A 27866-nucleotide genomic window follows, 5' to 3' on the forward strand; every position below is an offset into this window, starting at 1 on the left:
GAAGGAAGGAAGCAAGTCATAATCTGAAGGCATTTGTCTGCTAATGGAGTGACTGTTTGCTTACAGATCTTGCAGCTGCATCTTTCCTTGAATCGTGGTTTTTATTCCATGAATTCTCATTCAGTGACTTTCTTACCTTAGTCTGCCAAACTTTCACTGTTTATTTCCTAGTTTGTAGGGTTTTGTAGTTACATGTAGATCAGCATTTGTTAAAGAAGGAACCAGAGAAAGGTATTTCTTTATTTCCATTCTTTTGAAACAGTGGCTAGTTATTGGTATATTAATAGCTCTCTAGCTATGCATTGAAATTACTTTTCATTAACATTACAATGTGGACTCCTGACAGTTCATTCTTGTGATAGAAAGCATCTATTTCTGTGTTTCTGAGAGCATATCTTAGAGTGGCCAGTTTCTGTGTAGCCTGTGTTTCATCCTAATGCCATTTGCTAGGTGGGAATCCCTGAAGTTCAGCCACCCACCTCTGGGAATAAGTTAGAATGGTACTGCTCTCCAGAGGTTAAGTCTGAGCTTTCTGCTTTTTATTTCTTGTTCATTTTTTGAAGGGCTAGAATGGATCAGTAGAATTGCCATCTAATTTCACATCTGGTATGATGCGGGCCATATAGATAAGTTACAGTTTTTTTCCCATTTTTTTTTTTTCTCTTAAGGCTTGGAAATAGTCTTATTTTTAATAGAACTGCTTTTGCTTTAATTTTAAGACATTGGTTCTTGACATTACTGTCTTTGCATGTCTACATGCATTTTTAGCACCTGTATTTTGCAATGTAACCAGATCAACTATTGGCTGTCTGGCACCAGGGTACATACTACCTCTTCCTCCCTCTGCTTATCCTCTGCTACCCATCAGTCTTGCCTCCAATTTCTCTGATTTGTTCTACTCTTTCATCTCTTCTGCAGCATGGATTCCAGCTATATACACACTATTTTACCAGCCAGCTATTTTTATTTAGACTTGGACCAGTGATTTTAGAGCTGGAGTGATTTTTATGCTTGGTAAACGGGATTTCTAAAGATAACATTCTTTCCAGAAAAATGTCTTTGTATCTGTAACCTCATTATGTGTACTGAGAAGATGATTGTTGGCTGAACTGGGGATCCTACTGCCATTTGTGACAGCAGCTGCTGGTTTTAGATTAGCTTCATTCTAAATGTGTTATGGAATGCTTCCATTCCTGCATTTTTGCAAACAATTTGGACTTTTTCATATGTGTTGTGCCCCATGACAGGCATGTTACTGCAGTTACTCTGTTTTCATCCAAAAGCCAAGAATGAGAAAGATGCACTTAAAAACGTTATATGATATGCATTTTCACCTGAGTGGAAATGTTACTATATGTGCTTTAATGCATTTTTTATTAAGCAGAATAGAATTAACAAAACACGTTATTCATATATGCATGTGTATATGTATATGTACCGAGTTGATCCTCTAGGCTGGTTTCTGGAGGGCTCTTTCAAAGCACAGTGGAGATGCAGTATTAAGGCAGCTAGGCTGTTCTCTAGATGGTGTTTATAATCCATGCACTGCTTGTATCCCTGTGTTGGCTGACTTCTGATTTGCAGTCCACTCTTCGGAAACTCCGACTCTTTGGCTGTCGTGGCCAACCTGATCTTAAGCCCTTACCCTGTGCAACCTGCGATGGGTCTCACCATTGCAAGACTCTTTAAGCTGTGAGATAGGAAATGAAGAGGTAAATGGTATGGTTATAGGTTCTCTAGGGACTCTTGAATCCTAACTTCCATTTCTCTAGTGTGCTGCTTAACTCAGGAAAGCTTCCCAAAATGTGTGGTTCATAATTGCTGTTGCTAATGTAGATTGCCATTATTCTTATTCATTTGTTTAGTTACAGTAATATGAACTGTTTTGTGGTTAATCTGCTTTATGTTGATTGCCGTAAGACATTCATGTACAGGCTGTGTATGCTTAAATGAGAGTGTCCTTATGTGGAAAATATAGCTGTTTTGTTCTGATTGCTTACCATCTCCAGTATAATTTTCCATTAAAGGATGTCACTTATGCGGTAAACGTACATTGAAACTCAGTGGGTTGAATGAATAGCAGGCTATATCACAGGAATTTAAAGAAACAAGCTGCTTAGCATGATAAGGGCAGCAAACTGCTTAATAAGAATCAGTAGAGCTTTGTTTTATAATTATTTTGAGCAGGTCAGCAGGCTCAGCGAACAAACGAAGGTGGCAGTATTAACAATTCTTGAAAACCAGTGTTGCGTGACCATTCAGTTCTTCTGTCAGGCACTTGTAGTAACTAGGATAGCTGCTTCTGAGTTGTTCTTTACTGCTGCAGCAGGAAAACTGACAGTTCTACCTCTTTAATATCTGTTCAGAGACTTTTTTTTTTTCCAAGCCAGTATTCAGGGAAAGATTTCTGTGTAGTTCTTAGCCTTGAATGGTTGTTTATTTTTTAGGCGTTGTAGCATTGCAGTCATATTCTAAAAACTGAATCCAAATGATGAATTGATAGTATATATAAAAACCTATGGTTCAGCTTAAAAAAAAAATATATATATATCCCTAGAATTTTTTGATCCAGTTTGTCCTTTCTCAACAAGGACAGTTTAAGAAACAATCCACTTAAATGTGTATTGCTTCTTTTGCTGTAAGCTACCTGGAAGAAATTGTATGTTTGGCAGACATGGCTTTGGTGTACAACATATGTGTTAACAGTTTCGATTCAGCTGTAGCCTTATTCCATGACAGCGTGTGAAGATGATTCTTCAACTTGGCATGTTTATATGCATCTAGTAACAGTGACAGCAGCCATGAATTGTCTTCCCCTCCATTCAGCTTGCAAACAGAACATTGCGAGTGGCATAGTCAAAAAAGAAGGGAAAGAAGCAAGGGGTGTTTGTCTTTGGTGATAGGAATTTCAGTTTGAATTTCCAGCAGTTCAAGAGACTTGTCTCTGTTTTTTGTTTTATGGAGAATTTGAAATTTTAAGTTCTTCACTTAAAGTAAATGTCTGATAGTTTATGTACTGGAGGGAAGTCATGAGTAACTGAACCCAGAAGTTGGATGACCTAACCTTTATTATTATTATTACTGTGTTGGGAGGACTTTTTTCCTGAAGAGGAATATGAAGGCAGTGAATCAATTCTTTCTCAGGGTAAATCAAGAATGAGTCGAGTTCAGGGTTGACTCCTCTTTTTGCTCCATCTCAAAGTTGAGGAAAGCTTGGTAGATAGCATCTTGCAGGTTAGTGAAGATCTCTATGCTTGGCTCTACTTTCAATAACCCTTTGTCCCACTGTATGATTTTGTGGAAGCAGTTTCCATTGGTAGACATGGTTTTATGGGTACATCCAAAGCAATGCTGTGTTCCATAGTATATCATGTTTTTTGAGTTGGTAAGTCCTACTTCAGACACATCTGTCTTCTGCTCGAGAAGTCACGTCAGTAAGAGGAGTGGAGCCAGCTGCAAATCTGCATTGTGATACACGTTACAGTCAGTATTAGGCAGCTAATTGCAGTGTCACTCAAACTGGGTGCAGTACTTAGCCCAAATGTAAAATATTTAGGGCGTGTGGCTATTCTAATGTGCTTGTAATTAGGAAGCCCGGATTACAGACACATAGGCCAGTATCCTTTAAGGAGAGGAATTTTATGAGAAGCAGAATCTGATGATGGCAGTCCTTTGATTGAGTTCAGTGTGATAACTTGACTCACTCTAACACTTGCGGGATACATAATTTTTATCAATTTCTTTTGCATTTTTATATTCTCAGTTTTAAAATAAAACTGTTAATTTCTGATGTTTTTCTTCCTCCTGCATTAAAATGTTTTGTTATCCAGAGTTTAATCAAAATGCTTTCAGTGATTACTAAAATAATCCGATGTTCAATTCACATAGAGACAAATCTTGAAACCTTGGGCTGTTTTTGCCTACTGGAAATGTGCTGCAGTTGGTGCTTTGCTGGAGCAAGAAGCGTATGTGAGAAGCTGAGAAGTTTCTAACTGGTCATAAGTTTAGGAATTAAGAGTTAATTGGATTTGGACACTGAAGTAAAGCATTTGTGTATGTGTATGTGTGTGGTTGGATGCCTAGTGGTAACTGCGAGCTGTTCAGTGAGGGAGGTGAAGGGGAACCTAGTAGCCTGCTGGAGCTCAGGTTCTCATTGGTTGTAACAGCAAGAAAATAGGCTGCTCAGTGTCGTGGAGTTGCATAGATCAACTTTCTGTTCCAGGGTAGAAATTTACAGATGGTGCTGGTGAGTTGTCGCTTGAGTTTCCTTCCCTATCAGAATCACTTGAATTCAGCTTTGCTCATTCTGAAGGTCCAGCGGTTTGTTTTATTATGTATGCTTCTGTCTCGATCAGGATTTACTTCCAAAGACAAGGTGGGTTTCCAGAAACCAGTTTTAGTACTTACATTATGTTTTAGACTGATTTTTAATTCTAAAAAATGTAGATGTGTCTTAGAGATAGTGTGTTTTGGGGGAATATGAGGAAAAGCTTTTTAAAGTAGTTTAGCATCCATTTTTGCGGGTTTGTTTTTTTTTTGATGATTGTAAAGGAAGAGCAGCATCATATGTTTTTTCACTATTGATCATACATTTTTATTCCAGAAATAGTCTCATTCTTTCAAAAATATGCATGATCTTGCATGTAGGTGAGTCCGGTAATTGTCGTGTGGTTTCCAAGCTCAGGAAAAAAAACTTCACTTTCGGATATTTACTTGTTTAATTATATGGGGGAAGGAAAACAAACTTGCTTAGTAAATGAGGTTTTTCCTCACTTATAAAAAAAAAAAAAAAAAGGCTGACATTATATCATCTGCACAGATGTAAATGTGGAAAACAGTAGGTGGGTTAAACATCCTGACTTATTTCTTGGAGACTGGAAGTTTCTCTAAACCCTTATTTTCATCTTCTACGTTTGTTTTTTAGCTCTTGCATAGATGCTGTTAGTAAGTGTTCTGTGTCGTTGATTCTGCTCTTTTTCAAGAAGGCTGTATTTCAGGGAAGTTGTATTAGATTTGTTTCCCCTAACTACCCCTGTCTATATACGTGTTTCTTAATTCCCCCAGTAGCCATTCATTTCTCTTTCAGCAATGATATTATTGAACCAAGTAATATAAAACCACTCAGGTACATTTTCTTTTTTCTTTTTAATGAAAATCAGTTGCCCTTTTGCTTTTCAGCCAAAAAGGAGAAAAAAAAAAAAAAAAAAAAAAAAGACAAACGACAATCTTTAACTTCAGTGCTAAAAAAAATGGAGATGAACGAAACATATGAGTAGCTTAGGTACCGTGAGACCTGTCCTAGGTCCTGATTCAGGGCGAGATCCCTGTTTGAGGTAATAGTTAAGGTGGACTTAAAACCAAATCCAAAGTTAGGCGACTTGTTAACTTGGTTGTCTTTAGACGACTTCTAAGCATATGATGGAAATGAAGTTTTCTTTACGAAAGTGGGGTGTGTTTACTAGGGTCTTCATTGTCTGTAGACAGTTATAACTATCTCTGTATGGCTACTTTGTGGAAGTAACTGACTAAAGATTCTATTTCATTTAAAACTCAGTTTTTAAATGAAATAGAATATTACTGTCGAAGTATAGAACAAACCCAATCAATTCTAAAATCAATTTCTATTGCCATGTAATTGTAGCATGTAAGAAAATAAGTGAGGAGTTGAAGAGTGTTTTCTCTTTTGCAGGTGTTGCTGAAATAGTTTGATTTATTTAAATTGTATGATTTCATGCAATTCTGACTGATTGTTAGTGCAGCTGCCAGCAGCTGCATGATTGCTTAGCTAATTGTATTCTAGTAAGATAGCAAAGCTTATTTTTAAGATCTGCAGTTATGTAGTTTTCTTTTCCTTTGTTTTCTCTTTTTCTCTTAGTGAACACAAAATTGGAAGCATGACTGTGGGGTTAGAATGGTTTCACAATGGACATTCATTACTTTAGTGGAAATTTAAGAGGCTGTGTCAGCCAGTCTTTAGTATGGCTATTAAAAATTAGAACCGTGCTGCTTAAATCTGTATACCTCTGTAGGCCTTGGAATGGTCTTGTCGCTGGAGTTAATTTCATTGTGTGCTCTTTGGGACTATTTTATATTTTAACATGTAAAACTGCCGTTTGTCAGAGTAATTACTATTGCTGTGTTGCTGTTGTGGTTGTGCACACAGGAACTGGGAGCTGCTGTGACATATTCAAGAAATACCTATATGAAATGTGAAACTTATAAGGTTGTATATGTGTAGAAAACATATTAGGAGAGTAGATTAATTGTTATGCATGCTAATTCAGTATAGAATACGTACGTGTTGTTTACTGGTGTGTTAGCTACATAGTTACAGTCGACAGTATGAAATTTATAATGCGGTGTTGTTTTTATTTGTTATATAGCTTTATGCCAGTATATACAGGCCTCTAAAACCCGAGATGGTGCCAGCCGTTTCATTTCAAGTGCAACAGAAGGTAAAGGAAAATGCGTGGGGAAATTTAAAAACAGAACAAACACAATTTTCTGTTCTCCTGATACCCTCTCTTCATGGGCGCTTACTTGGTTCTTGATCTTTTAACACTCTAAGCTCTCTTTTCACAGCTAACTTTTTGTCATAGACAATGTACATCCTTTTTCCCCTAAGTCTTGAAGAAGAAACTAAGTGACGCTACATCTGTTTATGTTAAACCTGCATCATCTTTGCCTCTTGTCTATTTGTGCTTTTCTTCTGTAACGAAAATCCACGAAGCTTAAGCTTTAGCTATACTATAATGAGAATCTGAAATAACTGAAGAGTAATTTGGAGAATTGTTGACATAATCACAATCTGAAGATACACTTAAGGAAAAGCACAGATATTTAACATAGAAATGTTACAGTGCCAGTCCTTGCTAATATCTGCAATATGGTTTTATGCTGACTAACTGTCTTGCATTTTCTGTTTCTCTTAAAAGGAGTGTGTGTGTATAATTCACTTATTCTCACGTGTACCTGCTGATGTCCTGCTTTATGGCTTTGTTAGAGCTTAAAAAGAGAATGATGTGTTTACATCTTTATCTTTCTTCCACTTTCAGGGGAGAACTTTGATCAGACTCCGTTAAGACGCACATTTAAGTCCAAAGTTCTTGCCCGCTATCCTGAGAATGTTGAATGGAACCCTTTTGACCAGGATGCAGTGGGAATGGTCAGTATCACTTAATGGCTCTTGCTTTTAAGGCAGAAACCTACCTTAACAATTGAAGGCATTTGCTTTTATTTTCCTTGACAAAAAAAAAAGTTGCACTGCAAAGTCTATTATAGACTGGAAAAAAAATACCATGAAATGCTCTAAATTGTGCAGCCTCAAAAGATTTTTTCATTTAATTGGGATATTCTTTAAAGGAAATTAAGTTTAAAATATATAAACAATATGTTTCTAGAACAGTTTTTTGTTCTTTACAACTTCTTCTGTTACATTCTAGAGAATTGGTGGAGAAATAAATTAGTATGTGGTTGATGAATCTCCCTTGTGCATAATAGTACTGTTTAATGGAATACAGTGTAGTTTCTTATTTTAGACCAAAATTATTACTTTTCTTTGTCAAGTTTCTGGTCTTAATGAAGAAAATACTTTTCTTCATGCGAGTTTAAACTTTATTTTATTTCTATAGAGACTTGTAACAAACTGGTTATGGCCCTTAATAGAAACAACATAAAGTCCTTTTGAAGTATTCCTTTAGTTTTTTTAATTTGGATCTGTATTATTGTATTGTACAGAGATGTATTACTTAATGCAATTTTAATATGAAATGTGATGCCAGCTTGTGGGTTCTAGATTCTGTTTTATCAAATTCTTCTAAAGTGGGGGGAGAGAAAAAAGTGTTAATATTATCTCCTCCTCCCCCCCCCCCCCTCTTTGTTTTTATTTACAGCTGTGTATGCCTAAAGGACTTGCTTTCAAGACACAAGCAGATTCTAGAGAACCTCAGTTTCACTCTTTTATTATTACTCGTGAAGATGGCTCACGGACATTTGGATTTTCTCTCACGTTTTTTGAGGAAGTTACTAGCAAGCAGATCTGCAGTGCGATGCAGACATTGTATCATATGCACAATGCTGAATATGACATTCTTCATACTCCACCCACAAATGATAAAGATAGCTGCAGCAGCACTGGAGACTGCAACGGCACTTCTATTTCAAAGCTACAGCGTTTTAACTCGTATGACATTAGCAGAGACACGCTCTATGTCTCAAAGTGCATTTGTTTGATTACTCCCATGTCTTTCATGAAAGCTTGTAAGAAAGTACTAGAACAACTTCACCAAGCAGTGACTTCGCCTCAGCCACCACCTCTACCTTTAGAAAGCTACATCTACAATATTCTCTATGAGGTTCCTCTTCCTCCAGCAGGAAGGTCATTAAAATTTTCAGGTGTTTATGGACCAATTATCTGCCAGAGGCCAAGCACCAATGAACTACCGTTATTTGATTTCCCAGTTAAAGAAGTATTTGAGTTGCTTGGAGTCGAAAATGTGGTTCAACTCTTTACCTGTGCACTCTTGGAATTTCAGATACTGCTTTATTCACAGCGTGAGTACTTCCTTTTTGTTTTCTTGTCTGATAGTTGTTCTGGCATAAGGATTCTTCATTTCTGGAATGCTTAAAAAAAAAAGCAAAATGGAAACAAAATAAAAGAAAACACAGAAACCAGAGTAGCTGCATTAAAGTGGCATTAGAGTGCTAATGCAGTAAGACTAATCTATATGCAGGTATTAATGTCAAGAAAAAATCTCAAATTACAGAGAGCATTTCTTTGGTTCCTATTTCTAGACACCTCAGTTTAAACCCTGAGGCCTTCACATAATCTCCTGCAGTCATGGACTGACTGTCCCATTTATTGTTGTTTCTGGAAGTGTTCTATTGTTAGAGTAATATGCTTTTTCCCATGTAATTGCTTAGCTGATTTTTCCCTCCCATCTCTGCCAAATTGTGTGTGTATTTTGAGAAGAGGCATAGTAAACTTTGAAGGACTTTGAAGAATAATTCATAGTACAAATATAATTTTCTCTTTTAGTACCTGAGTCACATTTCAGTAGTTATTTTGAAATAAAATTACCTGAGAAAGTTGTGTTTGCCAGAATTTAAAATTTGAATTTCTTTTAAGGCCTGAAACAGTTATTGCTGATGTCTTCAGCTGATGTCTTGTAGATAAAGCTTGAGATAAAGCTTGCTTTTAAGTGGGTAGATAGAACTAAGCTGTATTAAAGTCTGCGAACACTGGGCTTTTTTTCCTCTAAATTCTGTAACTCTAGAACAATACATGTGGAATTACACCAGAAAATAATTTTTTCTACTTCCCTTTGATATTAGGACTGACATTTTGGATAGGTGGTTTTGAACTAATGGTATGGATTGAAGTAGATGGTTTGCATTTGAACACTGTTTTATAGTAGTGGCAAAGAAGCCTAGAAGACCCTAAGCTGAATCCTAGGGTAGCCTATGGTGTTACTGAAGTCTGTTTTCAATATTTGCTGTCACTGAATTATGTGGAAAACAAATGTCAAGTATTTTTAAAATATATCCTGCTGTTATTAACAAATTTCTTGAAGCATGAAATAAAGATGTTTATGTGTGTTGAGATGTGTGCATAGATTAAAGCCAAAGAACAATTCACTGTGTATGTGGATCAAAGGTGTTTAATTGTAGCAAGACTCAACAACTTATGTTGTTGTTGTATTGTATAAACGTTAACTTGCCAGAGAAAAACTATATCTTCATTCAAATACAGTCAAAATAAAACCCCAACAAAAACAACCCAAAAAACCCAAGCAATCAAACAAAAAAACCAACAACGTATTTAGGGAGTGTTTGTTTATGTGGACATTCTGTCTCACAGGCAGAAATTTTAACGCAAACTCTTCCATCTGAAGATGGTGGTCAAGTAGGCCTGTAGTTGTGCTGGAGCTGTTGTGTGGCAGATGTGTATGTGTGTCTCACCAGCTGAAAGCACAGCAAGAAGAGTAATGCACGTGTCACAGCATTGGAACAGCATTCCCTGTATCTTTTCTAGAGTATCACTTGCCCTGGGCTGGAACTTGGTGTGCTTGCAGACTAATCTTCTGTATTTCAGGTTATGTTTCCAAGGTCATATTGATGGGCTCAACATGTTTGTCCCCTTTGGCTCTTTCCAAGCGTCTCATTAGTCATTAATTAGCATAGCTTAAAAAAAGCTCTGGGATGTGGATTGCACACACAGATGTATGGAAATCAAGAGAGAGGACTTACTGAATGAAAGACCAGTAGCTCTGGATCTGATCTTTATGACAGTTCTTTCTCCTGCTCCTTGCCTTACCTTAAGTTTTGTCTTAGTTGGGTTTCTTTATGCCTTACAGAAGCGTCTTGTTTCAGTCTATCAAGTTTTCACTGATAACTTCTGGTAGAAAGGCCTTATAGTCAAAAAGTATCTTGAGTTATTTGTTAGTATTTTTGCCATCAGTTTTGGTAAAATCATGCCTTCTCAGTAACAGAATTGTAGTTTTTGAAATATAAGCATGTATTTTCTGAGAAATCAAATCTCAGGCTCTTTTTTTCTTGCTCTCTTGAAGCATTTTGCTAACACTGAGAACATCATTAAAGCTACTAGTGGGTAATAACAAAAGTTAGTGAATACTGAAGGAGCTGCTAGCACTCAAGTTCAAGACTTTTCTACAATGCTTTTAATAAAGACTTAATTTTGTGAGATTGGGAAGTATTTTGAAATTCTAGAAAATAAACCTTTTCTCCCTGTAATTTCTTATGTATTTTCTAACCAAGATATTCTTTTTTTCTTTTATATGGCAGTGAAGTAGAAAATTGGTTTAGTAGAATGATTACTTTCCTTGATGCTTAGGAGAGTGTTATCAGTAGAAAAAATGACACACCTGACCGAGGTTCTGATTGTCTGTACCCTTACCAATTAGTTTCCTTCTTTTACTTTATTTTCTTTTAACTGGAATATTCTCCTAATACATTCTGTGTGGTTAACTAACTTTTTTCTTTCTGATTGCAAGAAAGGGTACATTGAATGTAGATACAGGTGTGTTCAGTTCCGAGAGGAATTGAAAATTGCTTGAACTTTTGTAAAGAGTTTGCCATTGTTCTTGCGTGAGCAGCAGCATGAGGTCTAGTTGTCTTTGTGAATATAAATGTTAATTTTTTCATTGTCTTGTGGCCTTTGTAGATCTCTTGGTGCTTAAAACTGTGACAGTTGAGAGAGAATCCCTTCTCGTTGTTCTAGGTCAGATGAGATTGCTGCGTGTGTTGGATGGATTTAGGTTTAGAGCAGTATAAGAGGGTTTCCTTGTGAGACTGACTTCTTCTCCCACCTTTATTTTTTCTTCGATGACTTTGGAGGCAGATGCATTCATTTCTGAAACAAGTTCTGTAGTGCTTTCAGTTGCTGGCAGTCCTTGGAACAGGAGCAACTTCACTTGACAGTGAGTGTGTTCTGCTTTGAGATTCCTTGGACATGTTTCTGAATTCATGCTTCTGGAAATTCTTCCTTTGTCCTACTACACTGGCACAGCCTGTGTGTTTGTGACCAGTGTAAGCCAAACGTAGAGAATGAGTTCCTTGATATGGATGTCGACTTGGGAGAGTTGCCTCTCCCACTTTGGAATGCACTAGAGGAACTCAGGTGCTTTTGAGATGATGAAGAACCTGAAGCTAGTACTGAACCATGGAGTTTGGGCAGCAGCACCAAAAGACAGTGGTGCTGAAGGGGAGCTTTAGCTGTGCTCTCACTAGATTACACTACAGGAGCTGGTTTGCATTCCTGCAGTTTATGTTGCTGTTGATTCTGTGAAATGGATTTAGTTCTTATCTCTATTATATAGCACCTCGTGCTTGTCTGAACTCAGTGCATACTATTCAGAAAGCTGTGAAATCTGCTTGGAGGAGGCTTTTTTAAGCAGTTGAAAACAATAAAATGAGAAATATGATGCACCACTGCCACAGACGATCTTGCTCAGCTTTATTTTTCTGGATATTTGCTGGCTGTTGCCATTTTCAAGTGAAAGTTTATTTGATTGCTTTGACTTTGAATTGTTCATCCCCTTTACTTCACTTGCTTTAAAATGATGTTCTCTGTGAAGATTTAAGGTACTGGTTTAATTTCTTTGCATTACGAGTCTCATATTAGTTGACTCCAGAAAGACATTTTCTTATGTCTAAAGTAATTTAAGAAATGGGCTGCTTGATGCAGGCATCTTTATTCAGCCTGAAAAAAGGTTCTGTGTTCTGTCAGACATAGAAGTGAACATGAATTAGAAGTTCTTTGATCCATTGCTTCTCCTTACCACAATTCTCTCTTTCCGCAGTTACTTTTGTTTGTTTAAGTAAAAAGCCCAATTGAAAAATGCATGCATGCTTTATCTCAAGAGTCTGACATACTGAATATCTCAGAAGAATTTTTTGGAAAATATTTCTTTTGTACTGTGCTTAAGGGGAGCTCTAGGTTCTGGCAGTGCTTTATTCTGATGGCTCAACTGCATTGCATGTCACTTGCCTATAATGACTGCATATTTAACTTTTCACCTTCTGCTCCTCTTCAGGTTAAGAAGAGGTTGAATCTTGTTCAATTGCACATCCTTCTGGTTTATTCAAATACTTTCTGAAGATCTCAACTCATCTGTGGTAGTGGTCCTCCTTTTTTAAGGGCAACTCTGCTTTAAAATAACAGAATGGGAGTGGTAAGGGGAAGGGAAAAATTACTTGACAAATATAGCAATATTTCACTGCCATCTTTGAAGATTAGAAGGAGAAACTATTTCAGAGTGTTTAACTGCTTAACTGTTTTCAATTGGATGAAGTCAGAGGATTTCTGTAGGTCCTCATGGACATCTCTCTGGTAGGATGTGAGAAAGAATAGTTGAAATTACGATTCTTAGAATCACAGAATCACAGAATTGTAGGGGTTGGAAGGGACCTCCAGAGATCATCGAGTCCAACCCCCCTGCCAAAGCAGGATCCCTACACCAGGTCACACACATAGGCATCCAGGCGGGTCTTGAATATTTCCAGAGAAGGAGACTCCACAACCTCCCTGGGCAGCCTGTTCCAGTGCTCCGTCACCTCACCATAAAGAAGTTCTTGCACACATTGGTGCGGAACTTCCTGTGCTTCAGTTTTTGGCCATTTCCCCTTGTCCTGTCTCCACATACCACTGAAAAGAGTCTGGCCTCGCCACTTTGCCCCCCACACCTTAGATATTTATAGACCTGGATCAGGTCTCCTCTCAGCCTTCTCTTCTCAAAGCTAAACAGACCCAGTTCACTCAGCCTTTCTTCACAGGGGGGATGCTCCAGGCCTTTCACCATCTTTGTGGCCCTCTGCTGGACTCTTTCCAAGAGGTCCCTGTCTTTTTTGTACTGGGGAGCCCAGAACTGGACACAGTACTCCAGATGAGGCCTTACCAGGGCAGAGTAGAGAACTTCTTCCCTTCTCCTCTCTTTCCAGATCCAAGATCAATTTCCTTCTTTTTCCTCAGTTTTCTTGTCCGTTACAGATCAACAAAAATGTCTAGATGCTATAGACACAGGTAGTGGTGTAAATAGCTTCAGTAAAGCACTTTAAGAGGTCTTTACATGCAGCAATTGGCTGAAAGAGGAAATCACACCTAATCTGTGTTCTTAAAACAAGTGGTCATACTACTAAAAATAATAATAAGAAAAACAATGTGGATTTGCACCAGAAAAAAATATTCTGGTTTCAAAAACAAGAGTGAAAGTAACACCACTGCTGGAGCACTTCCTTTTTTTTTTTTTTTTTTAAAGAAATAGATATTTAAATCATCTGTAGTGCTCTGGTGCTGATTTTTCCTTTTTTTTTTTCTTTTTACAAAACAAATAAAGCACCACACCCTCTCTGGATAGGTCTAACTTAAGAAAACATCTAGGTTATTTTGCTTTGTTTGCACGTTTCTTGCCTTTGTCCTTTTGCCAACAGCTCTTGATGTGCATAATGCCTAGAGAACGTTGGCTTGATGGAGAGAGAAGTTGTATTAAAATTAGCCAGCAGAATTAGACAGAGTGTTTTTGTGTAGTAGGAAAACACTGTTTCTATTCTGAGATTTGTTCTTCTGGGTAAACAAGCTGAATATGAACCAGCTGGAATCTTTGTGCATTTCTAGCTACTTTAAAGTTTAACAGTGGAGAAAATAGGGTATGGAATAGATTCTTCTTCCCAAAGCTAATTGTTAATTCATCACTTCTTTGCAGTTGAGGCTGTGATTAAAGCTGTGAACTAATAAATAACTGTTCAGGCAGGAATTGGTGTCAGGCAGAGTAGGGTCGTGCTGCTGGTTCATCAAGCTGTTCCCTAACATACTTCAGGTATTTTATTTATGTATTTATTTTGTAGCAACTTTTTTAACCATGCTAGCTCATTTTGATTTAAGCTCTGTAGAGTACATTTGGTGTGGGGCAGTGACAGTAAGCTTTACACGTGTACCTTTTCCACTCTCATAACTTGATCTGAAAATGAAAATCAAAAGCCTGGATTACAGAATGATGACTGGCATTGGCAAAGCCTGCACTGAGTTCTTCAGAGTTTCCTCAGCAACTTTGCAGACTGCAGATTCTACACATTTACTTTCTAACACAACTAATCACAATTGCCAGGAACTGTTTTTCTCTGCTTGTTTAGAGCTGGTATTCTTTTTCATTTTCACTATGCAGCAGTGTAACAACTTCAGAAATCTCAGCATCTGGACCGTTGTGTTCAAGTGTTTTTTGCAATTTTTTGTTGTTCTTAATTTTATGAATGTGTTAGAAGACCTTCCCCTCTGTCACAGGCACGTATTAAGGATACTTATTTTCTCCTCTCTCCTATTTGCTCTGCCCCCACTTTCTGACTGGAACTTGATATTATTGCAGTATCATGCGAAAGGCATCCTTTGTTTATGGTTTGTACTGTATTTATAATTTGACTGAAGATAAGAACTGTCATAGTCTTCTGAACTTGTTTTATGGTCTTTCCAGCCATGCTTGACTACAGCCAGGCTGCTTGACTGTATTATGAATGTTTTAGTAGTTGTTTGTGTTAGAACACATGCTCTGAGTTCATCTGGTGTTGCCTCATTTACAGTGCATAGATATTGCAACCCATTAGAGATGATTCCATGGTATGAAAGAGGAGGAGGAGGAGGTTTTGGCCCAGAATACTGCAGTGTTAACTGCTCTAGACACCAGCTGCTGAACAAAAAAGATCTTTTGGTATGCATGGTGCACAGGTGCACTTAGCACTGCTGGGAAATTGTACAAGGAAATGAGTTATTTATATGTTGAATTGAGACTTTGGCCACATATTGCAAAGGATAAATGAAGCTGATCCCTTTTATTTTTTACAGTTATTTCAGTCCCACTGTTGGATTGGCTACTATACAGCATGCTTTATAGACGTTTAAACACTCTTAAAAAATGTTTATCTGAGAGATACCAGATGCGTTGGTTTTCATCCAAGGCTCCCATAGAAAGCCATAAGCACAGAGAGAATAAAATAACTTCCACTGTATTTCTTAGCCAATTACAATACAGATTCCAGACTCAGAGTGGTTTTCCTGTTTGTAACCCTGGTTTAGGTAGCGTAGAGTGACTTAATGGGTGTAAATACTTAATTTGCTCATTTCTGCATGACTTCTAGAATTGACCCACTTTGTGGTGCTGTTTCAGCAAAATCTGCTTGGGTGCACAAGTGTAGGCTTCCATTAAAAATGCTGCTCAGCTAATACCAGGTTCTGTGGTTTCTGTTTTAAAGCAAGTTCTCATTTCTTCAGTTTCATGTACTTAAATATGTTTGTGAAATTTTTTTTTCTTTCTCTTTTTCAGATTATCAGAGACTGATGACTGTGGCAGAGACCATTACAGCACTAATGTTTCCATTTCAGTGGCAGCATGTGTATGTTCCTATCCTTCCTGCATCGCTCCTTCACTTTCTAGATGCTCCTGTCCCTTATCTGATGGGCTTGCACTCCAATGGACTGGATGACAGGTCTAAGCTGGAGCTTCCTCAAGAGGTGAGAAGAACTTGGATCAATTCATTAAATGTTGTACATAATAATGAGAGAAGTGAAGGATGAGCCGAAATACTGGTGTTAATTGTAACAGCCATTTTGAAATTCCAGCTGGTGATGATTTGGCATAGATCTTATTTAATTTTTTGGAGCTGCTACAGCAAACCAATGAAATTGATTAAAAAAAAAAACAACAACAAAAAACAACAAACAAAAAAACCCCACCTTGTTTTGAAATTACATTTCCTGTTAAAGTGAGACTGGAGTTTTGCATGTGTTTTTGCTGTGAGGTTACAGAAAGAATGTTTTTCTGGTGTAAAACTTTGTCCTATTGTGCTAGAAAATGCAGGAAAGTGCAGTGTGACCTTACTGGCTATGGACAAAAGGCCATGCTGCTTCTGTGATGCACTGGTCTCAGTGCTGTGCTGAAGCTGGTTGTTAGTTGTGTAGGATTAAGCTGGGTTTCTCTCTGCTGCACTTTTGAGTTAGATTGTCTTACCTAGATCCAGCTGCTCACATACCTGCACCAAAACTATTTAAGTTTTTCCTTTGAACATAGAATTCAGTCTGCAGCAAAATGTTGACATCGACTTAAGTCAATTGGTTTTAATTGAGATAATGCTCAGGGAGTTCTTCCTTGTAGTGTGGCTGTGTTAACAACAGCCATTGTATAAATGAAGCAAATGGCTTGTGAAGGTTCTGCTACTCAAACATGAGACTGGGAATACATTAAAACCACTTAAAGGTTATTTTTATTTATTATATCCTATTTCACAAATATTCATTTTAAGGACTTGCCAGGAGAAACCTTAATATCTGGTTATGAAGATCAAGGGGCCAGGAGAAGGTGTGTGCTACCTGAGATAGCAAAGAAAGTTCCTACAGGAGCTGATAACCATCTGTGGGAAGCATGTCAGGTGCCTGTCAGGCTGTACTATCAGTCGTCAGAATGACTTTTCTCATAAAGTATCACTGAATGGTTTATTTGCTTCAGTAAATAGCAAATGATGAATGCTGTAGTATAATTTTCCTGTCTTTGTGAAGGAGCTGGACAGCTCCATCAGATAGCCCTGTGGAAACCTTGTACTACGAGAATTGTCAACAACAGAGATCTGGCCCTTGCTAGAGTCTGCTTGCTAAGTGTAGGCATAATTTCACAGGGAATGGGCTGAGTAAGTTATGGAAAATCTGCATCAAAAATCCTGCTAGTGCCTATAATCTGTCTCTCTATCTGGTTGTCTGTTTGCTTCTCTTATCATTTGAATTACTGGAAAAGCAGAAGTGTAGAAGAGAGAAGATTTTTCAGTGGTGGCTGTTACTTTCTTGTCCCCTTTTTCTGTTTCATTATCAGACAGTGCTGCAACATAGCTTGACATAAACTTCTTAAAAAAGCTGTGTGAGATTAAAGACTAGATATTTCTGTGAGCCTCCAGTCTGGTCACCATGCCAACATTGCTCTTTTTACTCAAATCCATATGCTGATGGTATTTGTTTTTCCTGGCAAGTTCAAAAGAAAATTTATTTTCAGATTGTTGTTTTTCTATCAAAATTCAAGTCTTTATAAATATCTTAGTTTCTTTTTCTCCTTCACTTTTTGTACTGGCATAATATCAGAGTAATGTATGTTCTTGCCATGAAAACACTATTGTTTTTGTTTACTATGTATTTACAAAACTTTGAATGTAGTGACGTTCAGTGGAGTGTGCCTGTGTAATGGGATTTATTGCAGAATGTAAACTGGTCCTTCTGAAGCCTCCCTCTGGGAGTGAGCTCTGACAGTTATGTACAAGGCTTTGTTTGGAAAAGTCACTGCTAAGTTCTTGCTAACTGGTGAAGTCTTTAGTACTGTAGGCTGTGTTTTGGTTTAATTCTGCAGGTGGTTGAGCACCACATGGTTATTTGCTCACTCCCTCTTTGCCAGTGAAATGGGGGAGAGAATCGAAAAAGACAAAGTAGAACTCATGGGTTGAAATAAAGCTGTTTACTAAAATAGACAAAAGAAAGATATTACAAATGGTAGTCCATATAAATATGAATGGATGTGTATATATATGAATTTATGTAAGAAGTAATGCACAAGCAATTGCTCACCACCTCCTGACTGATGCCCAGCTAGCCCCTGAGCAGTGAAGAGAGCAAGATGAACTCCCACCTCCTTCAAAACTACTTCTGCATGATGTCATATGGTATGGAATATCCCTTTGGACACTTTAAGTCAGCTGTCCTAATTCTGTCTCCTGCCAGCTTCTAAGGCCTTTGGTGCGAATGACCTTGGCTTTATACAACGCTGCTTAGCAGGAAACAGTAATCATCAGTGTGTTATCAACTTAGTTTTTCTCCTAGAACCAAATCATAGCAGACACTCTGCAATTCCATCCCAGATGAAAGTAAGGCATTGAGAAAGTAGCTGTGGTGTGCAAATGGGTTTGAACATGTCCTGGAGACTTCAGAGATACCTAAGTAGTTATCCTATACAGACTTTTTTCTTTCTTTTCTTTTTTTTCTTTTTTTTACCTAAGAGGAAAACTAGACTGGGAAGAACAAGAGCTCACTGTTGTTGAGATTTTCATTGTATTTATTTTAAAAAGCAAAACAAAAAAAAATCTGCTGTTTTAATGAAAAGTAAACATACCATCTAAAATGCAAGTCAGAATCCCAGGAACATTCTGGTCTCACTAAGTGGAACTACTGGTCAGTATTTCTGTTATCAGTAATTTGATCAGCTAGCTTTAATATACTTAGAACTGCAAATTACAGGCTGATCTCAAAGATATTTTGCATTATGGTTAAGCCTTCAGGTAAGATCACTTTCACTTAAAGAGCCAAATGAGCTCTGGACAAAATTCCTGATGGAGAATCTAACACAGAATATGCTTTACAAAATCACAGAATCACAGGGGTTGGAAGGGACCTCAAAAGATAGAGTCCAACCCCCCCTGTGAAAGCAAGCATGTCATCATACAACCTTAGAAGAAGGCAGATAGGTTCTGTTATATGTACTTAAAGACAAATTTATCATCAGAAACAAAAGTGATGGTACTAATTAATATTGCTCATCTCCAAAGTTTGGAGTCCAAATGGCACTGCATGAAATTCTTAGGGTTATATGAGGAACTCAGTTTCCAAAACCTAACTCTAAGTTCCTGATTTATAGACACAGTAAGTATCAGAATCTTCGTCACTTACTAGAAAGGATGTATAAAGAGCTGTTCTGTGTTCTAATTTATTCTGAGTCATGGGGAAAAAAGTGGTTTAGGCTTTGTCTTGAAACTGCATAAACAGCACCACTGTTGCTAATCCACTTAGATGGGTAGGACTGCTGTTATTAAAGCAGGGTCTAATTTAGGCAAAGAATAGGGAATCGAGCTTTGATAGAAAATCTGGTTAGTGCCTCTCAGTTGAAGAGTGGAAGAATATAATGTTGCTATCTGATATAGCAAGGTTGTTATTTGTATTATGTTTTAAGCTAAAATATTTTTACAATGGTTGAAAATATGGTCTATGCTAACTGTCAGGTTTGGACTAAGTCTTCACACATATGCCAGAAAGCTTGTTTTGGTTTGCTTGCAGTAGCAGTCTTCCATGCTTTGGTCACAGCTGGTGTTTTAAGGAATGCTTTACCTTGGCAGTGTGGAAACTGTATCTTAGAAGTTGATGCTTTGTCAGATGATGAATAAATTCTTCAGCAAAATAATTATATTGGTATAAAATGCAAGTTTGTATTACTAGTTGCTGAATTCACTGAAGTTCATCAACGACTCATAGACCCTTACTTGGCCTTGTAAGATTGTTAAGAGATTTGAGACTGGTGTATGTCATTGAAACATGACACTTAAAAGCTAAGCTTGTTCTTATGTATCTTGTTGCTTTTGCTGAAGGCTTTTTCTCTGTGCATGAGCATCCTTGTGGTTTCTCTAGTGGCTGCATCTGAGGCCTATAAAGAACTCAGAAAAGAAGTTCAGGGCCATGGGAGAAGCAGTGTTAGACCGAGGTGCTGCAGAAATCAAAGAGGAAGGCAAGAACACGCAGCTATTTCAGATGTTGCTAGCAAAATGTGGTTTGTGTATCAGTAAAATTGATCAGAAAGGAGGTTAAACTAGCAGTCTTGCAGATCATAAACTAGATACTAAAGTAAGACTTTTTTGATGTCTTTGAATTTCCTTTTAAAGAAATTTTTGCAAAGATATAGCAACGTTTTTTTAACATGCAAGTTAATTTGTGCTGTTTCATGCTGTTGAATGTGCATTTTCACCATCCACATGCATTAGGGAGAAAAGGGAGATTATTTTGAGTCTAAATAAGCAATGCTAAATCTTCTAGCACTCATTAAATCAAACAAGTAGTATCTAGTTTAAAAAGCTTGTTTTTAATGAAGTGCTTGGACAGTAGTGTTTTCTTTTAGACACTTTGGGAGACTTTAAAAGCTAACATCCATTTTTCTGTTACTGTAAGACAGTATATATTCTCAGTATTCTTATTTCAACAATTGAAAGGTGAAATTGAATGCTAAATCTGAATAATTTGTGCTTTTTAATTATTACTTGTTTATTCTAGAAGAAAAGCCTCTTTTTCCTCTTGATGCCAACACGTTTAAAACAGCCTGATTGCGATAATTATTTTGACAGATAATCACCACTTCATATACGTTTTGATGCTATCTGCTGCTATGGTAGATCCTTGATAATACTGCAGGTTTATTGACAGATTCCAGTTTGCTCTGTAGTCCTGTACTGCAGTGTTAAGGAGCTATTGAGGAATTAAATTCATATTTCTGAAACTTGCAGCTGTTAAGTTGTTGTACATCACAAATTCTGATTTGGTGTGAAGATCAGTAGTGCTGAGAAAGAATGGAAAAGGTCACCATTTGCTTACAGGAATTCTTTAGAATGTAGGACTACTGTAAACTACTTTCTACAAGCCATCTCTATGTGTATGTGTTAACATACATGTTTCATGTGTTTTAAGTGGGTGGTTTTTTACAAGGATGAGACCTAACACACAGAGGCAGTGCGTGCTGTAGAAATGCTGTTGCTGAATGGCTTTTAATCCTTCAGTGCTATATTCAAACAGAAAACCTAACTCTAAGTCATGTTTCAATTTGACTTCTGAGAAGGCAATCCAAAAACCTCTATGCAACTTGTAGTCTGAGCACCTTTGCTGGGCAGAATTTGAGTAGTGGTGATTGTGCAGTCAGGACTGATGGTTCTGTATTGTACTCAGTTTGTATAACTATGTATTAATGTTTAGGATATATTTTCTCCCTGGGATGCCAGTGGGACACAGGGAAGCTTACTCATTGTTCAGTGAATAAGCAGTTCCTCTTCAGATGTCTTTTTGAGAGAGCAGGAAAATAGACTATGTTTTTTGAACAGAGCTGAAAGGAAGGATATGGGCTCGATGCAGGCATTGCTAGATGTATATGGGGTTTGGGACCTTATTGTACTTGAGGTCAAACTAACGAATTGCAATTGTCCTCTGGCTTTGAATTGTTGCATGTGGTCTACATCCCACTGAGCCAGCTGAAAGCTCAGCTGTTTACCTCCTGGCACCAGGCTTTGGCGTTGGATATGTGACCATTCTGGTGTCTGCATTCCTAAGATTTGTAAGATTTTTCAACTAGACACCCTATTATTTGTAATAACAAAAGTTTCTGGAAAAGACAAGCCGTTAAATTAGGACATGGCACCCTTTTTCCTTATTGTAGAGTCTCAGGAGAATCCCTTCCTTATGTGAGGATGTTGTGTCCTTTCATGTAACAGTGTACTCTTGAAGGGGCACATAGCAACTGAAAGTTTTCTTTTGGTCATAAATTATTACCTTAGCAGTAAATTAAAGAATATTTAACTGATGCTTTTTTTCTCTTGCATTTCAAAATAAATTGAATTTGGAAGCCCCTCTGTCCTCTCCAATATTGCTGTAGTGTAACAACATAGTGGGATTAACTGTTTTGAAGCCTGTTACTGGCTGTTTATTTACTTTGGATTTCACTTTTAGAGAAATAATGTTTTGGTGTCTCCTGAACTACTTGTGAAGTGAGGTATCTTTGCTGTTTCTGTTCCTTGGAATCACAGTCTTTTCAGAAGTACACATACAGGGATGATCTCAGTCTCCTTAAGCTAAGAGAGGCTAAAGCCTCCTACTGAATCTGCTTTATTTACATTGCTCAAGGTAATTCTTTATCTTATGAGTTATGGACCATGCACTGAATAAATGTAGTGTCCCAAAAATATTCTTTATTTCTCTATAGAGTATTGCTGTGCAACGCTTCCATGTTTGTAAATGCTTTTATATAAGGACAGTACTGGAAAATGTGGTAATAGTTGTATCATCAGCAGTTGCTGTTAATGGCTTAAAATGTTTAAACTATGTGTATTGCTCTTAAGGAGAAACTCCTCAAGAAAGGATGTTTAACTGTTGGAATAACTTGCCGTTTGAACCCAAATGCTTATAAGTAATTTTACCAGGTATTTAATTTAGCTTTTTCTTCATTGGAGGGAGTTTAATTTCAGTCTGTAGACTGCAGTCTCTTTGTTAGTACGTTTAGTATTTTGTCACTCTTTTCACAGAATCACAGAATCACTAAGGTTGGAAAAGACCTATAAGATCATCCAGTCCAACCATCCACCTGTCACCAATGGTTCTCATTAAACCATATCCCTCAACACAACATCCAAACGTTCTTTGAACACCTCCAGGGTCGGTGACTCCACCACCTCCCTGGGCAGCCCATTCCAGTGCCTGACCACCCTTTCAGAGAAGTAGTATTTCCTAATATCCAGCCTGAATCTTCCCTGGCGAAGCTTGAAACCATTCCCTCTAGTCCTATCACCAGTTACACGAGAGAAGAGGCCAACCCCCAGCTCGTTACAACCTCCCTTCAGGTAGTTATAGAGAGCAATAAGGTCTCCCCTGAGCCTCCTCTTCTCCAGACTGAACAATCCCAGCTCCCTCAGCCGCTCCTCATAAGGCCTGTGCTCCAGACCCCTCACCAGCTTTGTTGCCCTTCTTTGAACACGCTCCAGGGCCTCAATGTCTTTCTTGCAGTGAGGGGCCCAGAACTGGACACAATACTCAAGGTGCGGCCTCACCAGAGCTGAGTACAGGGGAACAATTACTTCCCTACTCCTGCTGGTCACACTGCTTCTGATACAAGCCAGAATGCCATTGGCCTTCTTGGCCACCCGGGCACACTTTTTGCCAACCTCTTTTTAGATAGAACCAAGGCTAACTAAGAGTGATGTTCTGTGCTAAGGTAAAACAAACAAACAAAAAAGGAAAGTTGAATGGCAATAATTAAACGAAGATTAAAAAGAAAGTAATGCAGTTAAGCTCTTAGAGTTTCTTAATGAGTTTGTTCTGCTGTTCCTCAGACAGCTTGTGACCAATTCATTGCTTTTTTTCTTTCCTTGACAGTGACTAGCAGGCACTGTGCCTGGTTTTAATGCTTTGTTTCTCTAGTATCTTGAAATGCTTGCAGTGTTCCTGATAAATTTATTTGCTGACTTAGTTTGGTGATAACTAAAATTCATGTGTACAATGGGGAATCTTGAGAGTTCTCGTGTATGTACTGTCCTTTTGTGCTGAATGTTTCTTTGGGTGAGGAGCAGGTGCAGTCTGCATACATCCCTAGCTTACCATTAGATGCCTTGCCAGGTGTGCATAGCAGCACCTGCTGTGCTTGAACAGTGTTGATGCTGAGGGAAATCTAAACTATGATGTCTGCCCTATTTGAAAGAATAAAAGCTGTTTTCCAGGGTACACCAGACGAGTTTCAGCCTCCAAGTCTTTGTTCTATTTATTTACTTTGCATTTTTTTGCAACACCTAATTACGTTTACAATTTAACTTACAATAAAGAATCTGTACAAGAACTTTTTAACTTAATGTTTTATACGCATTCCTTTGATAGTAAATCAATCCCAGTATTCAAGTACTAGAACATCAGGAAACTGAGATATGTAAAAGCCTTTTATACCTTTTTAATTATGGGCAAGAGCATAAATTTGACTCTGTGATGCAAAGTTTTATACAAATCCAGTATAACATGTTCTCCTGCTTTCTGCTGGAACACGGTTTAATTTTCCTTCATAGTGTCTGGTACGGTGCTGTGTTTTGGCTCTAGGAGAAAAACAGTGCTGATAACATGGTGATGCTTTAGTTGTTGCTGAGTGGTGCTGAGCCAAGAACGTTCCAGTTTTTGGGTGTCTTATACTGTCCAGCAAAGGGACTGGGGGGCACAAGCAGCTGGGAGGGGACAGCACCAGGACTGCTGACTTAAACTGGCCAAAGGGATATTCCATGCAGTATGATGTGTGAAAAAAGCTTTGAAGAATGGTGGAGAATTGGCTGGGTTGGCAGCTGATGCTCAGGGACTGTCTGGGAATCCATTGACAGGTGGCGTGCAGTTTTTTGCATTACTTGTTGTGTGTATGTATTATTATCATTTGTTATCTTTTTTTACCTCTTCTTAGTTTTTATCTCAAGCTACAAAATCTACTTTTTTTTTTTAATTCTCTCTACCATTGCACTGGGGTGAGTGAGCAAACAACTCTGTGGTACTTAGTACCTGCCTGGTTAAAACATGGCACATATCCCTTGAATTTCTCCTTTAAGAACTTAGCTTTGTTTTTTAATTTTGATGTTGGAGATCAGTAAATCAAACAGAGCAGATATGCTATGTTTTGAGAATTGAATCCTAACTCTGTTCTGATGAAATACCAAGAGAGCCAAATCTATTAGATGTATGTCTTCGTGGCAGTTTACTTAGACATAAGGATCTCAGCAGGTACAGATTATCATAGTTGACTCGTGACCAACCTCACAACAAAATCCTTAAGAACTGCTTTGTCCTTACTAACACTTAGCAGTGTGTGTGCATTGCTCTGATAGCTAGGATTGTCCACAGTTCCATTTAGTGTGAGGTTAATCTCTTCAAATTCTTTCTTTCTATTAAATTCTGAGAGTGCTTTCATCCTTCTGGACATATTAAGCCTGACCCAAGTACAGGACCTTGCATGCGGCCTTGTTGAACCTTGTTGAACCACGTGGGGCCACTTCTTGAGCTTGTCAAGGTCTCTTTGAATGGCATCCTTTCACTCCAGTGTGCTGAATGTAATGTAATGTAATGTCATGAAGTAGGTTTGGCAGTGCAAAAACCAAAAGGGAAAAAAAACCTCTCAAATATAGGATGAGGTAAATCTTTGATAGATGCCTAGCTTTTTTTTAATAATGTTTTGGAAGTTATGCTGGTGAGTTATTGTTCTTTTTTCCCCCCTATCTTTGGTAAATGACAGAGATTGGAACAGGAGACCAGATCTTGACCTATTGATTCAAATTTTATTTTTATTTTTTCTCTTGAAATAAAAAATCTAAACTTCAAGGAATCAAAGGAGTTCTCAAGTTGTTTACAGAAAAAAAAGATGATAATTTTATTGCAGCTTCTGCAATGTCATACACCTTTTAGAAGGAAATTCACCTAGTTTTAGAAGAGTGGGCTTATAATATGAGCAACAGGCAGGCACTTGTATATATATGCATGTGCTAGTTAAAACCTAGCTATATGTGTCTTTGTGAACAATATCTCACGCTTGTATGTGATAGATGCTATATTCTGTTTTGTACCTAATAAACAACTTTAAAAATGAGTTGTATTTCTTGACTTTTTAGAAGATACAGAAATGTAGGCCTCGTGGTACTTTCCTCAAAGTTGCCAGCCAGCCAGCTCAGTTATGGCTGGGCCAGGCTGTTCTACAGAATAACCAAGCATGCAAATGTATCTTGTTTTTCTGTCTAGCACCAAGACAAATACAACATGATCCTTGTGCATATTCTAATGTGATTCTGTTCTGAATTAAATCCTAGGCTAACCTTTGCTTTGTGGATGTAGACAACCATTTCATCGAGCTGCCAGAAGACTTGCCCCAGTTCCCAAATAAACTTGAGTTCGTACAGGAAATTTCAGAGATACTAACGGCTTTTGGAATTCCTCCTGAGGGAAACCTTCATTATAGTGAAAGTGCTTCAAAGATGAAGAGCCTCAGAGCATGTGACCTGGTTTCTGATAAAAGAAATGGGAACGTAGCAGGATCACCTTTGAATTCCTATGAGTTGCTAAAGGAAAATGAGACCATTGCAAGACTCCAAGCACTGGTTAAAAGAACAGGTGTGAGCCTAGAAAAGGTAAGCTATGAAACTATCAATACACTCTGAGGGCTTGCAGCAATGCAGGTGTGAAGTGATGATAAAAAGACTGGGTTTGTCTTCACTAGAAAGAACATAATTTAACATGTTCACAAACCTGATGGATGAGCATTCAACTCTACAGCACCCATGGAAACTTTTGGTAGCTTCTAAAGTGTTGGTTTTTTTGTTTTGCTTGTTTGTTTTGGCCAAGATAATGCACTTAAAAATATACCTTGCCTTGTTTCTTTTTAGTTTTAAGATTTATTATAAATTTACATTACTTTCTTATGGTTTATATAGCTAAAACTGGCATGAAGTTGACATTCAGCCTTGTTTGCTGCAGTTATCTTTCTTGTTATATGTGCTTTTACTTGAGCATTATCTGCTTGCCACAGTGCATGAATAGTGAATTCTTGTGGCTTTTTTTTGATACCTAATTGCCATCAAAACTAATATGAACAGAGTATCCAAATCTTACATTGCTGTTTTTATAAACCTTAGCCCATGCAATGTATAAAAAATGCATTTTATTTCATTAGAGATTACTCTGGACTGTGTAGTGATGAATAGTGAATTATGCTGCTAAGGATTTAGGTTGTAGGAAATGGGCTAATAGACACACAGCTTATTTTGATTGTGCTTATCTATTCATTTCAAAGATTTACTAATGAACCTGTAACGGTATTTAGCTTGGACTTAAGTCATGTACATACTTCTGTCAAATATTCTTGTAAACCCAGAATACCTGACAAAGCACCAGTAGGTAAACATGCTTCTTGTGTGTGTGTGTTCCCTTACTTCCTTAGCTGGAGGTGCGAGAGGAGACTAGCAGCAAAAAGGATCTTAAAATTCAGTGTGATGAAGAGGAATTCAAGATTTACCAGCTGAATATTCAAATCCGTGAAATTTTTGCCAACCGCTTCACACAAATGTTTGCGGATTATGAAGTATTTGTCATTCAACCCAGTCAGGACAAGGAATCTTGGTTTACAAACAGGGAACAGATGCAAAACTTTGATAAAGTAAGTTGTAATAACAAGACAGAATTCTATTTAGAAGCTGTAACAGTATCTAAGTTTAAGATTTTTTTTCGCTGGGTCATAAAATGGAAAACAGTACTTTCAAAGTTCAAACTTTCCACAAGTTCCAGTGTTCCTCAAAAAAGACACAACCAATGTACTATTCAGAAATTACATGCACACACTTGAAGATGCTCTTTTAAGGATGCTGTAGAAAAAAATAAGTCGCCTAGAAAGTCTCACTTCGTGACTAATATCTGCGTTATTAGTGAAAATGGTTTTGTTTTTTTGGTTTTATTTTTAACCAAAAGTATTGTTGAATATGTTCATGAATAAAGTCATGATACCACACAATGCTGGCATACATTTGTGCCAACTGTATCCTAGCTCTTTACTTGTGAAACACGAGACCTAGCTCTTCGAATTTTATTAGTATGTTCTTTGTTGGAGATCAGATGTTTGTCAGCAAGATAGGCAGTGTGGGTGGAGGTTATGTCGAATCACTACTTGCTAAAAGGCTAATCAGGTTTCCTTCAAGTCGTGTGGAAAGATTCTCATCGGCTTTGAGCTCCTTCAGAAGTGTGTAATATTCACACCTGTAGCACTGTTGATGCAGGTTGCTGGGATTCAGTTGTAATTTTTAGAAATTTAAGG

At 37.7% G+C, this 27866-nt stretch overlaps 1 protein-coding gene across 6 annotated transcripts in view; it reads left to right on the plus strand.

Annotated features, from left to right (window-relative positions):
* Window positions 1-27866, plus strand: part of DENND5A (DENN domain containing 5A) — a 59657-nt gene that overhangs the window by 9823 nt on the left and 21968 nt on the right. For 4 of the 6 annotated variants that reach the window (XM_031614117.2, XM_031614118.2, XM_031614119.2 and 1 more), the window contains exons 2-7: window positions 6384-6455; window positions 7056-7165; window positions 7893-8553; window positions 15828-16015; window positions 25873-26190; window positions 27000-27215. In XM_031614117.2, the coding sequence (XP_031469977.1) occupies window positions 6384-6455; window positions 7056-7165; window positions 7893-8553; window positions 15828-16015; window positions 25873-26190; window positions 27000-27215 (1565 nt within the window). The remainder of the gene's footprint in view (window positions 1-6383; window positions 6456-7055; window positions 7166-7892; window positions 8554-15827; window positions 16016-25872; window positions 26191-26999; window positions 27216-27866) is intronic. The other 2 variants (XM_090140458.1, XM_090140459.1) reach the window with 1 other exon arrangement.

The sequence above is a fragment of the Phasianus colchicus genome, chromosome 5 (assembly GCF_987193195.1).
Source record: "Phasianus colchicus chromosome 5, bPhaCol1.hap1.1, whole genome shotgun sequence".
In the NCBI taxonomy this organism is placed as follows: domain Eukaryota; kingdom Metazoa; phylum Chordata; class Aves; order Galliformes; family Phasianidae; genus Phasianus; species Phasianus colchicus.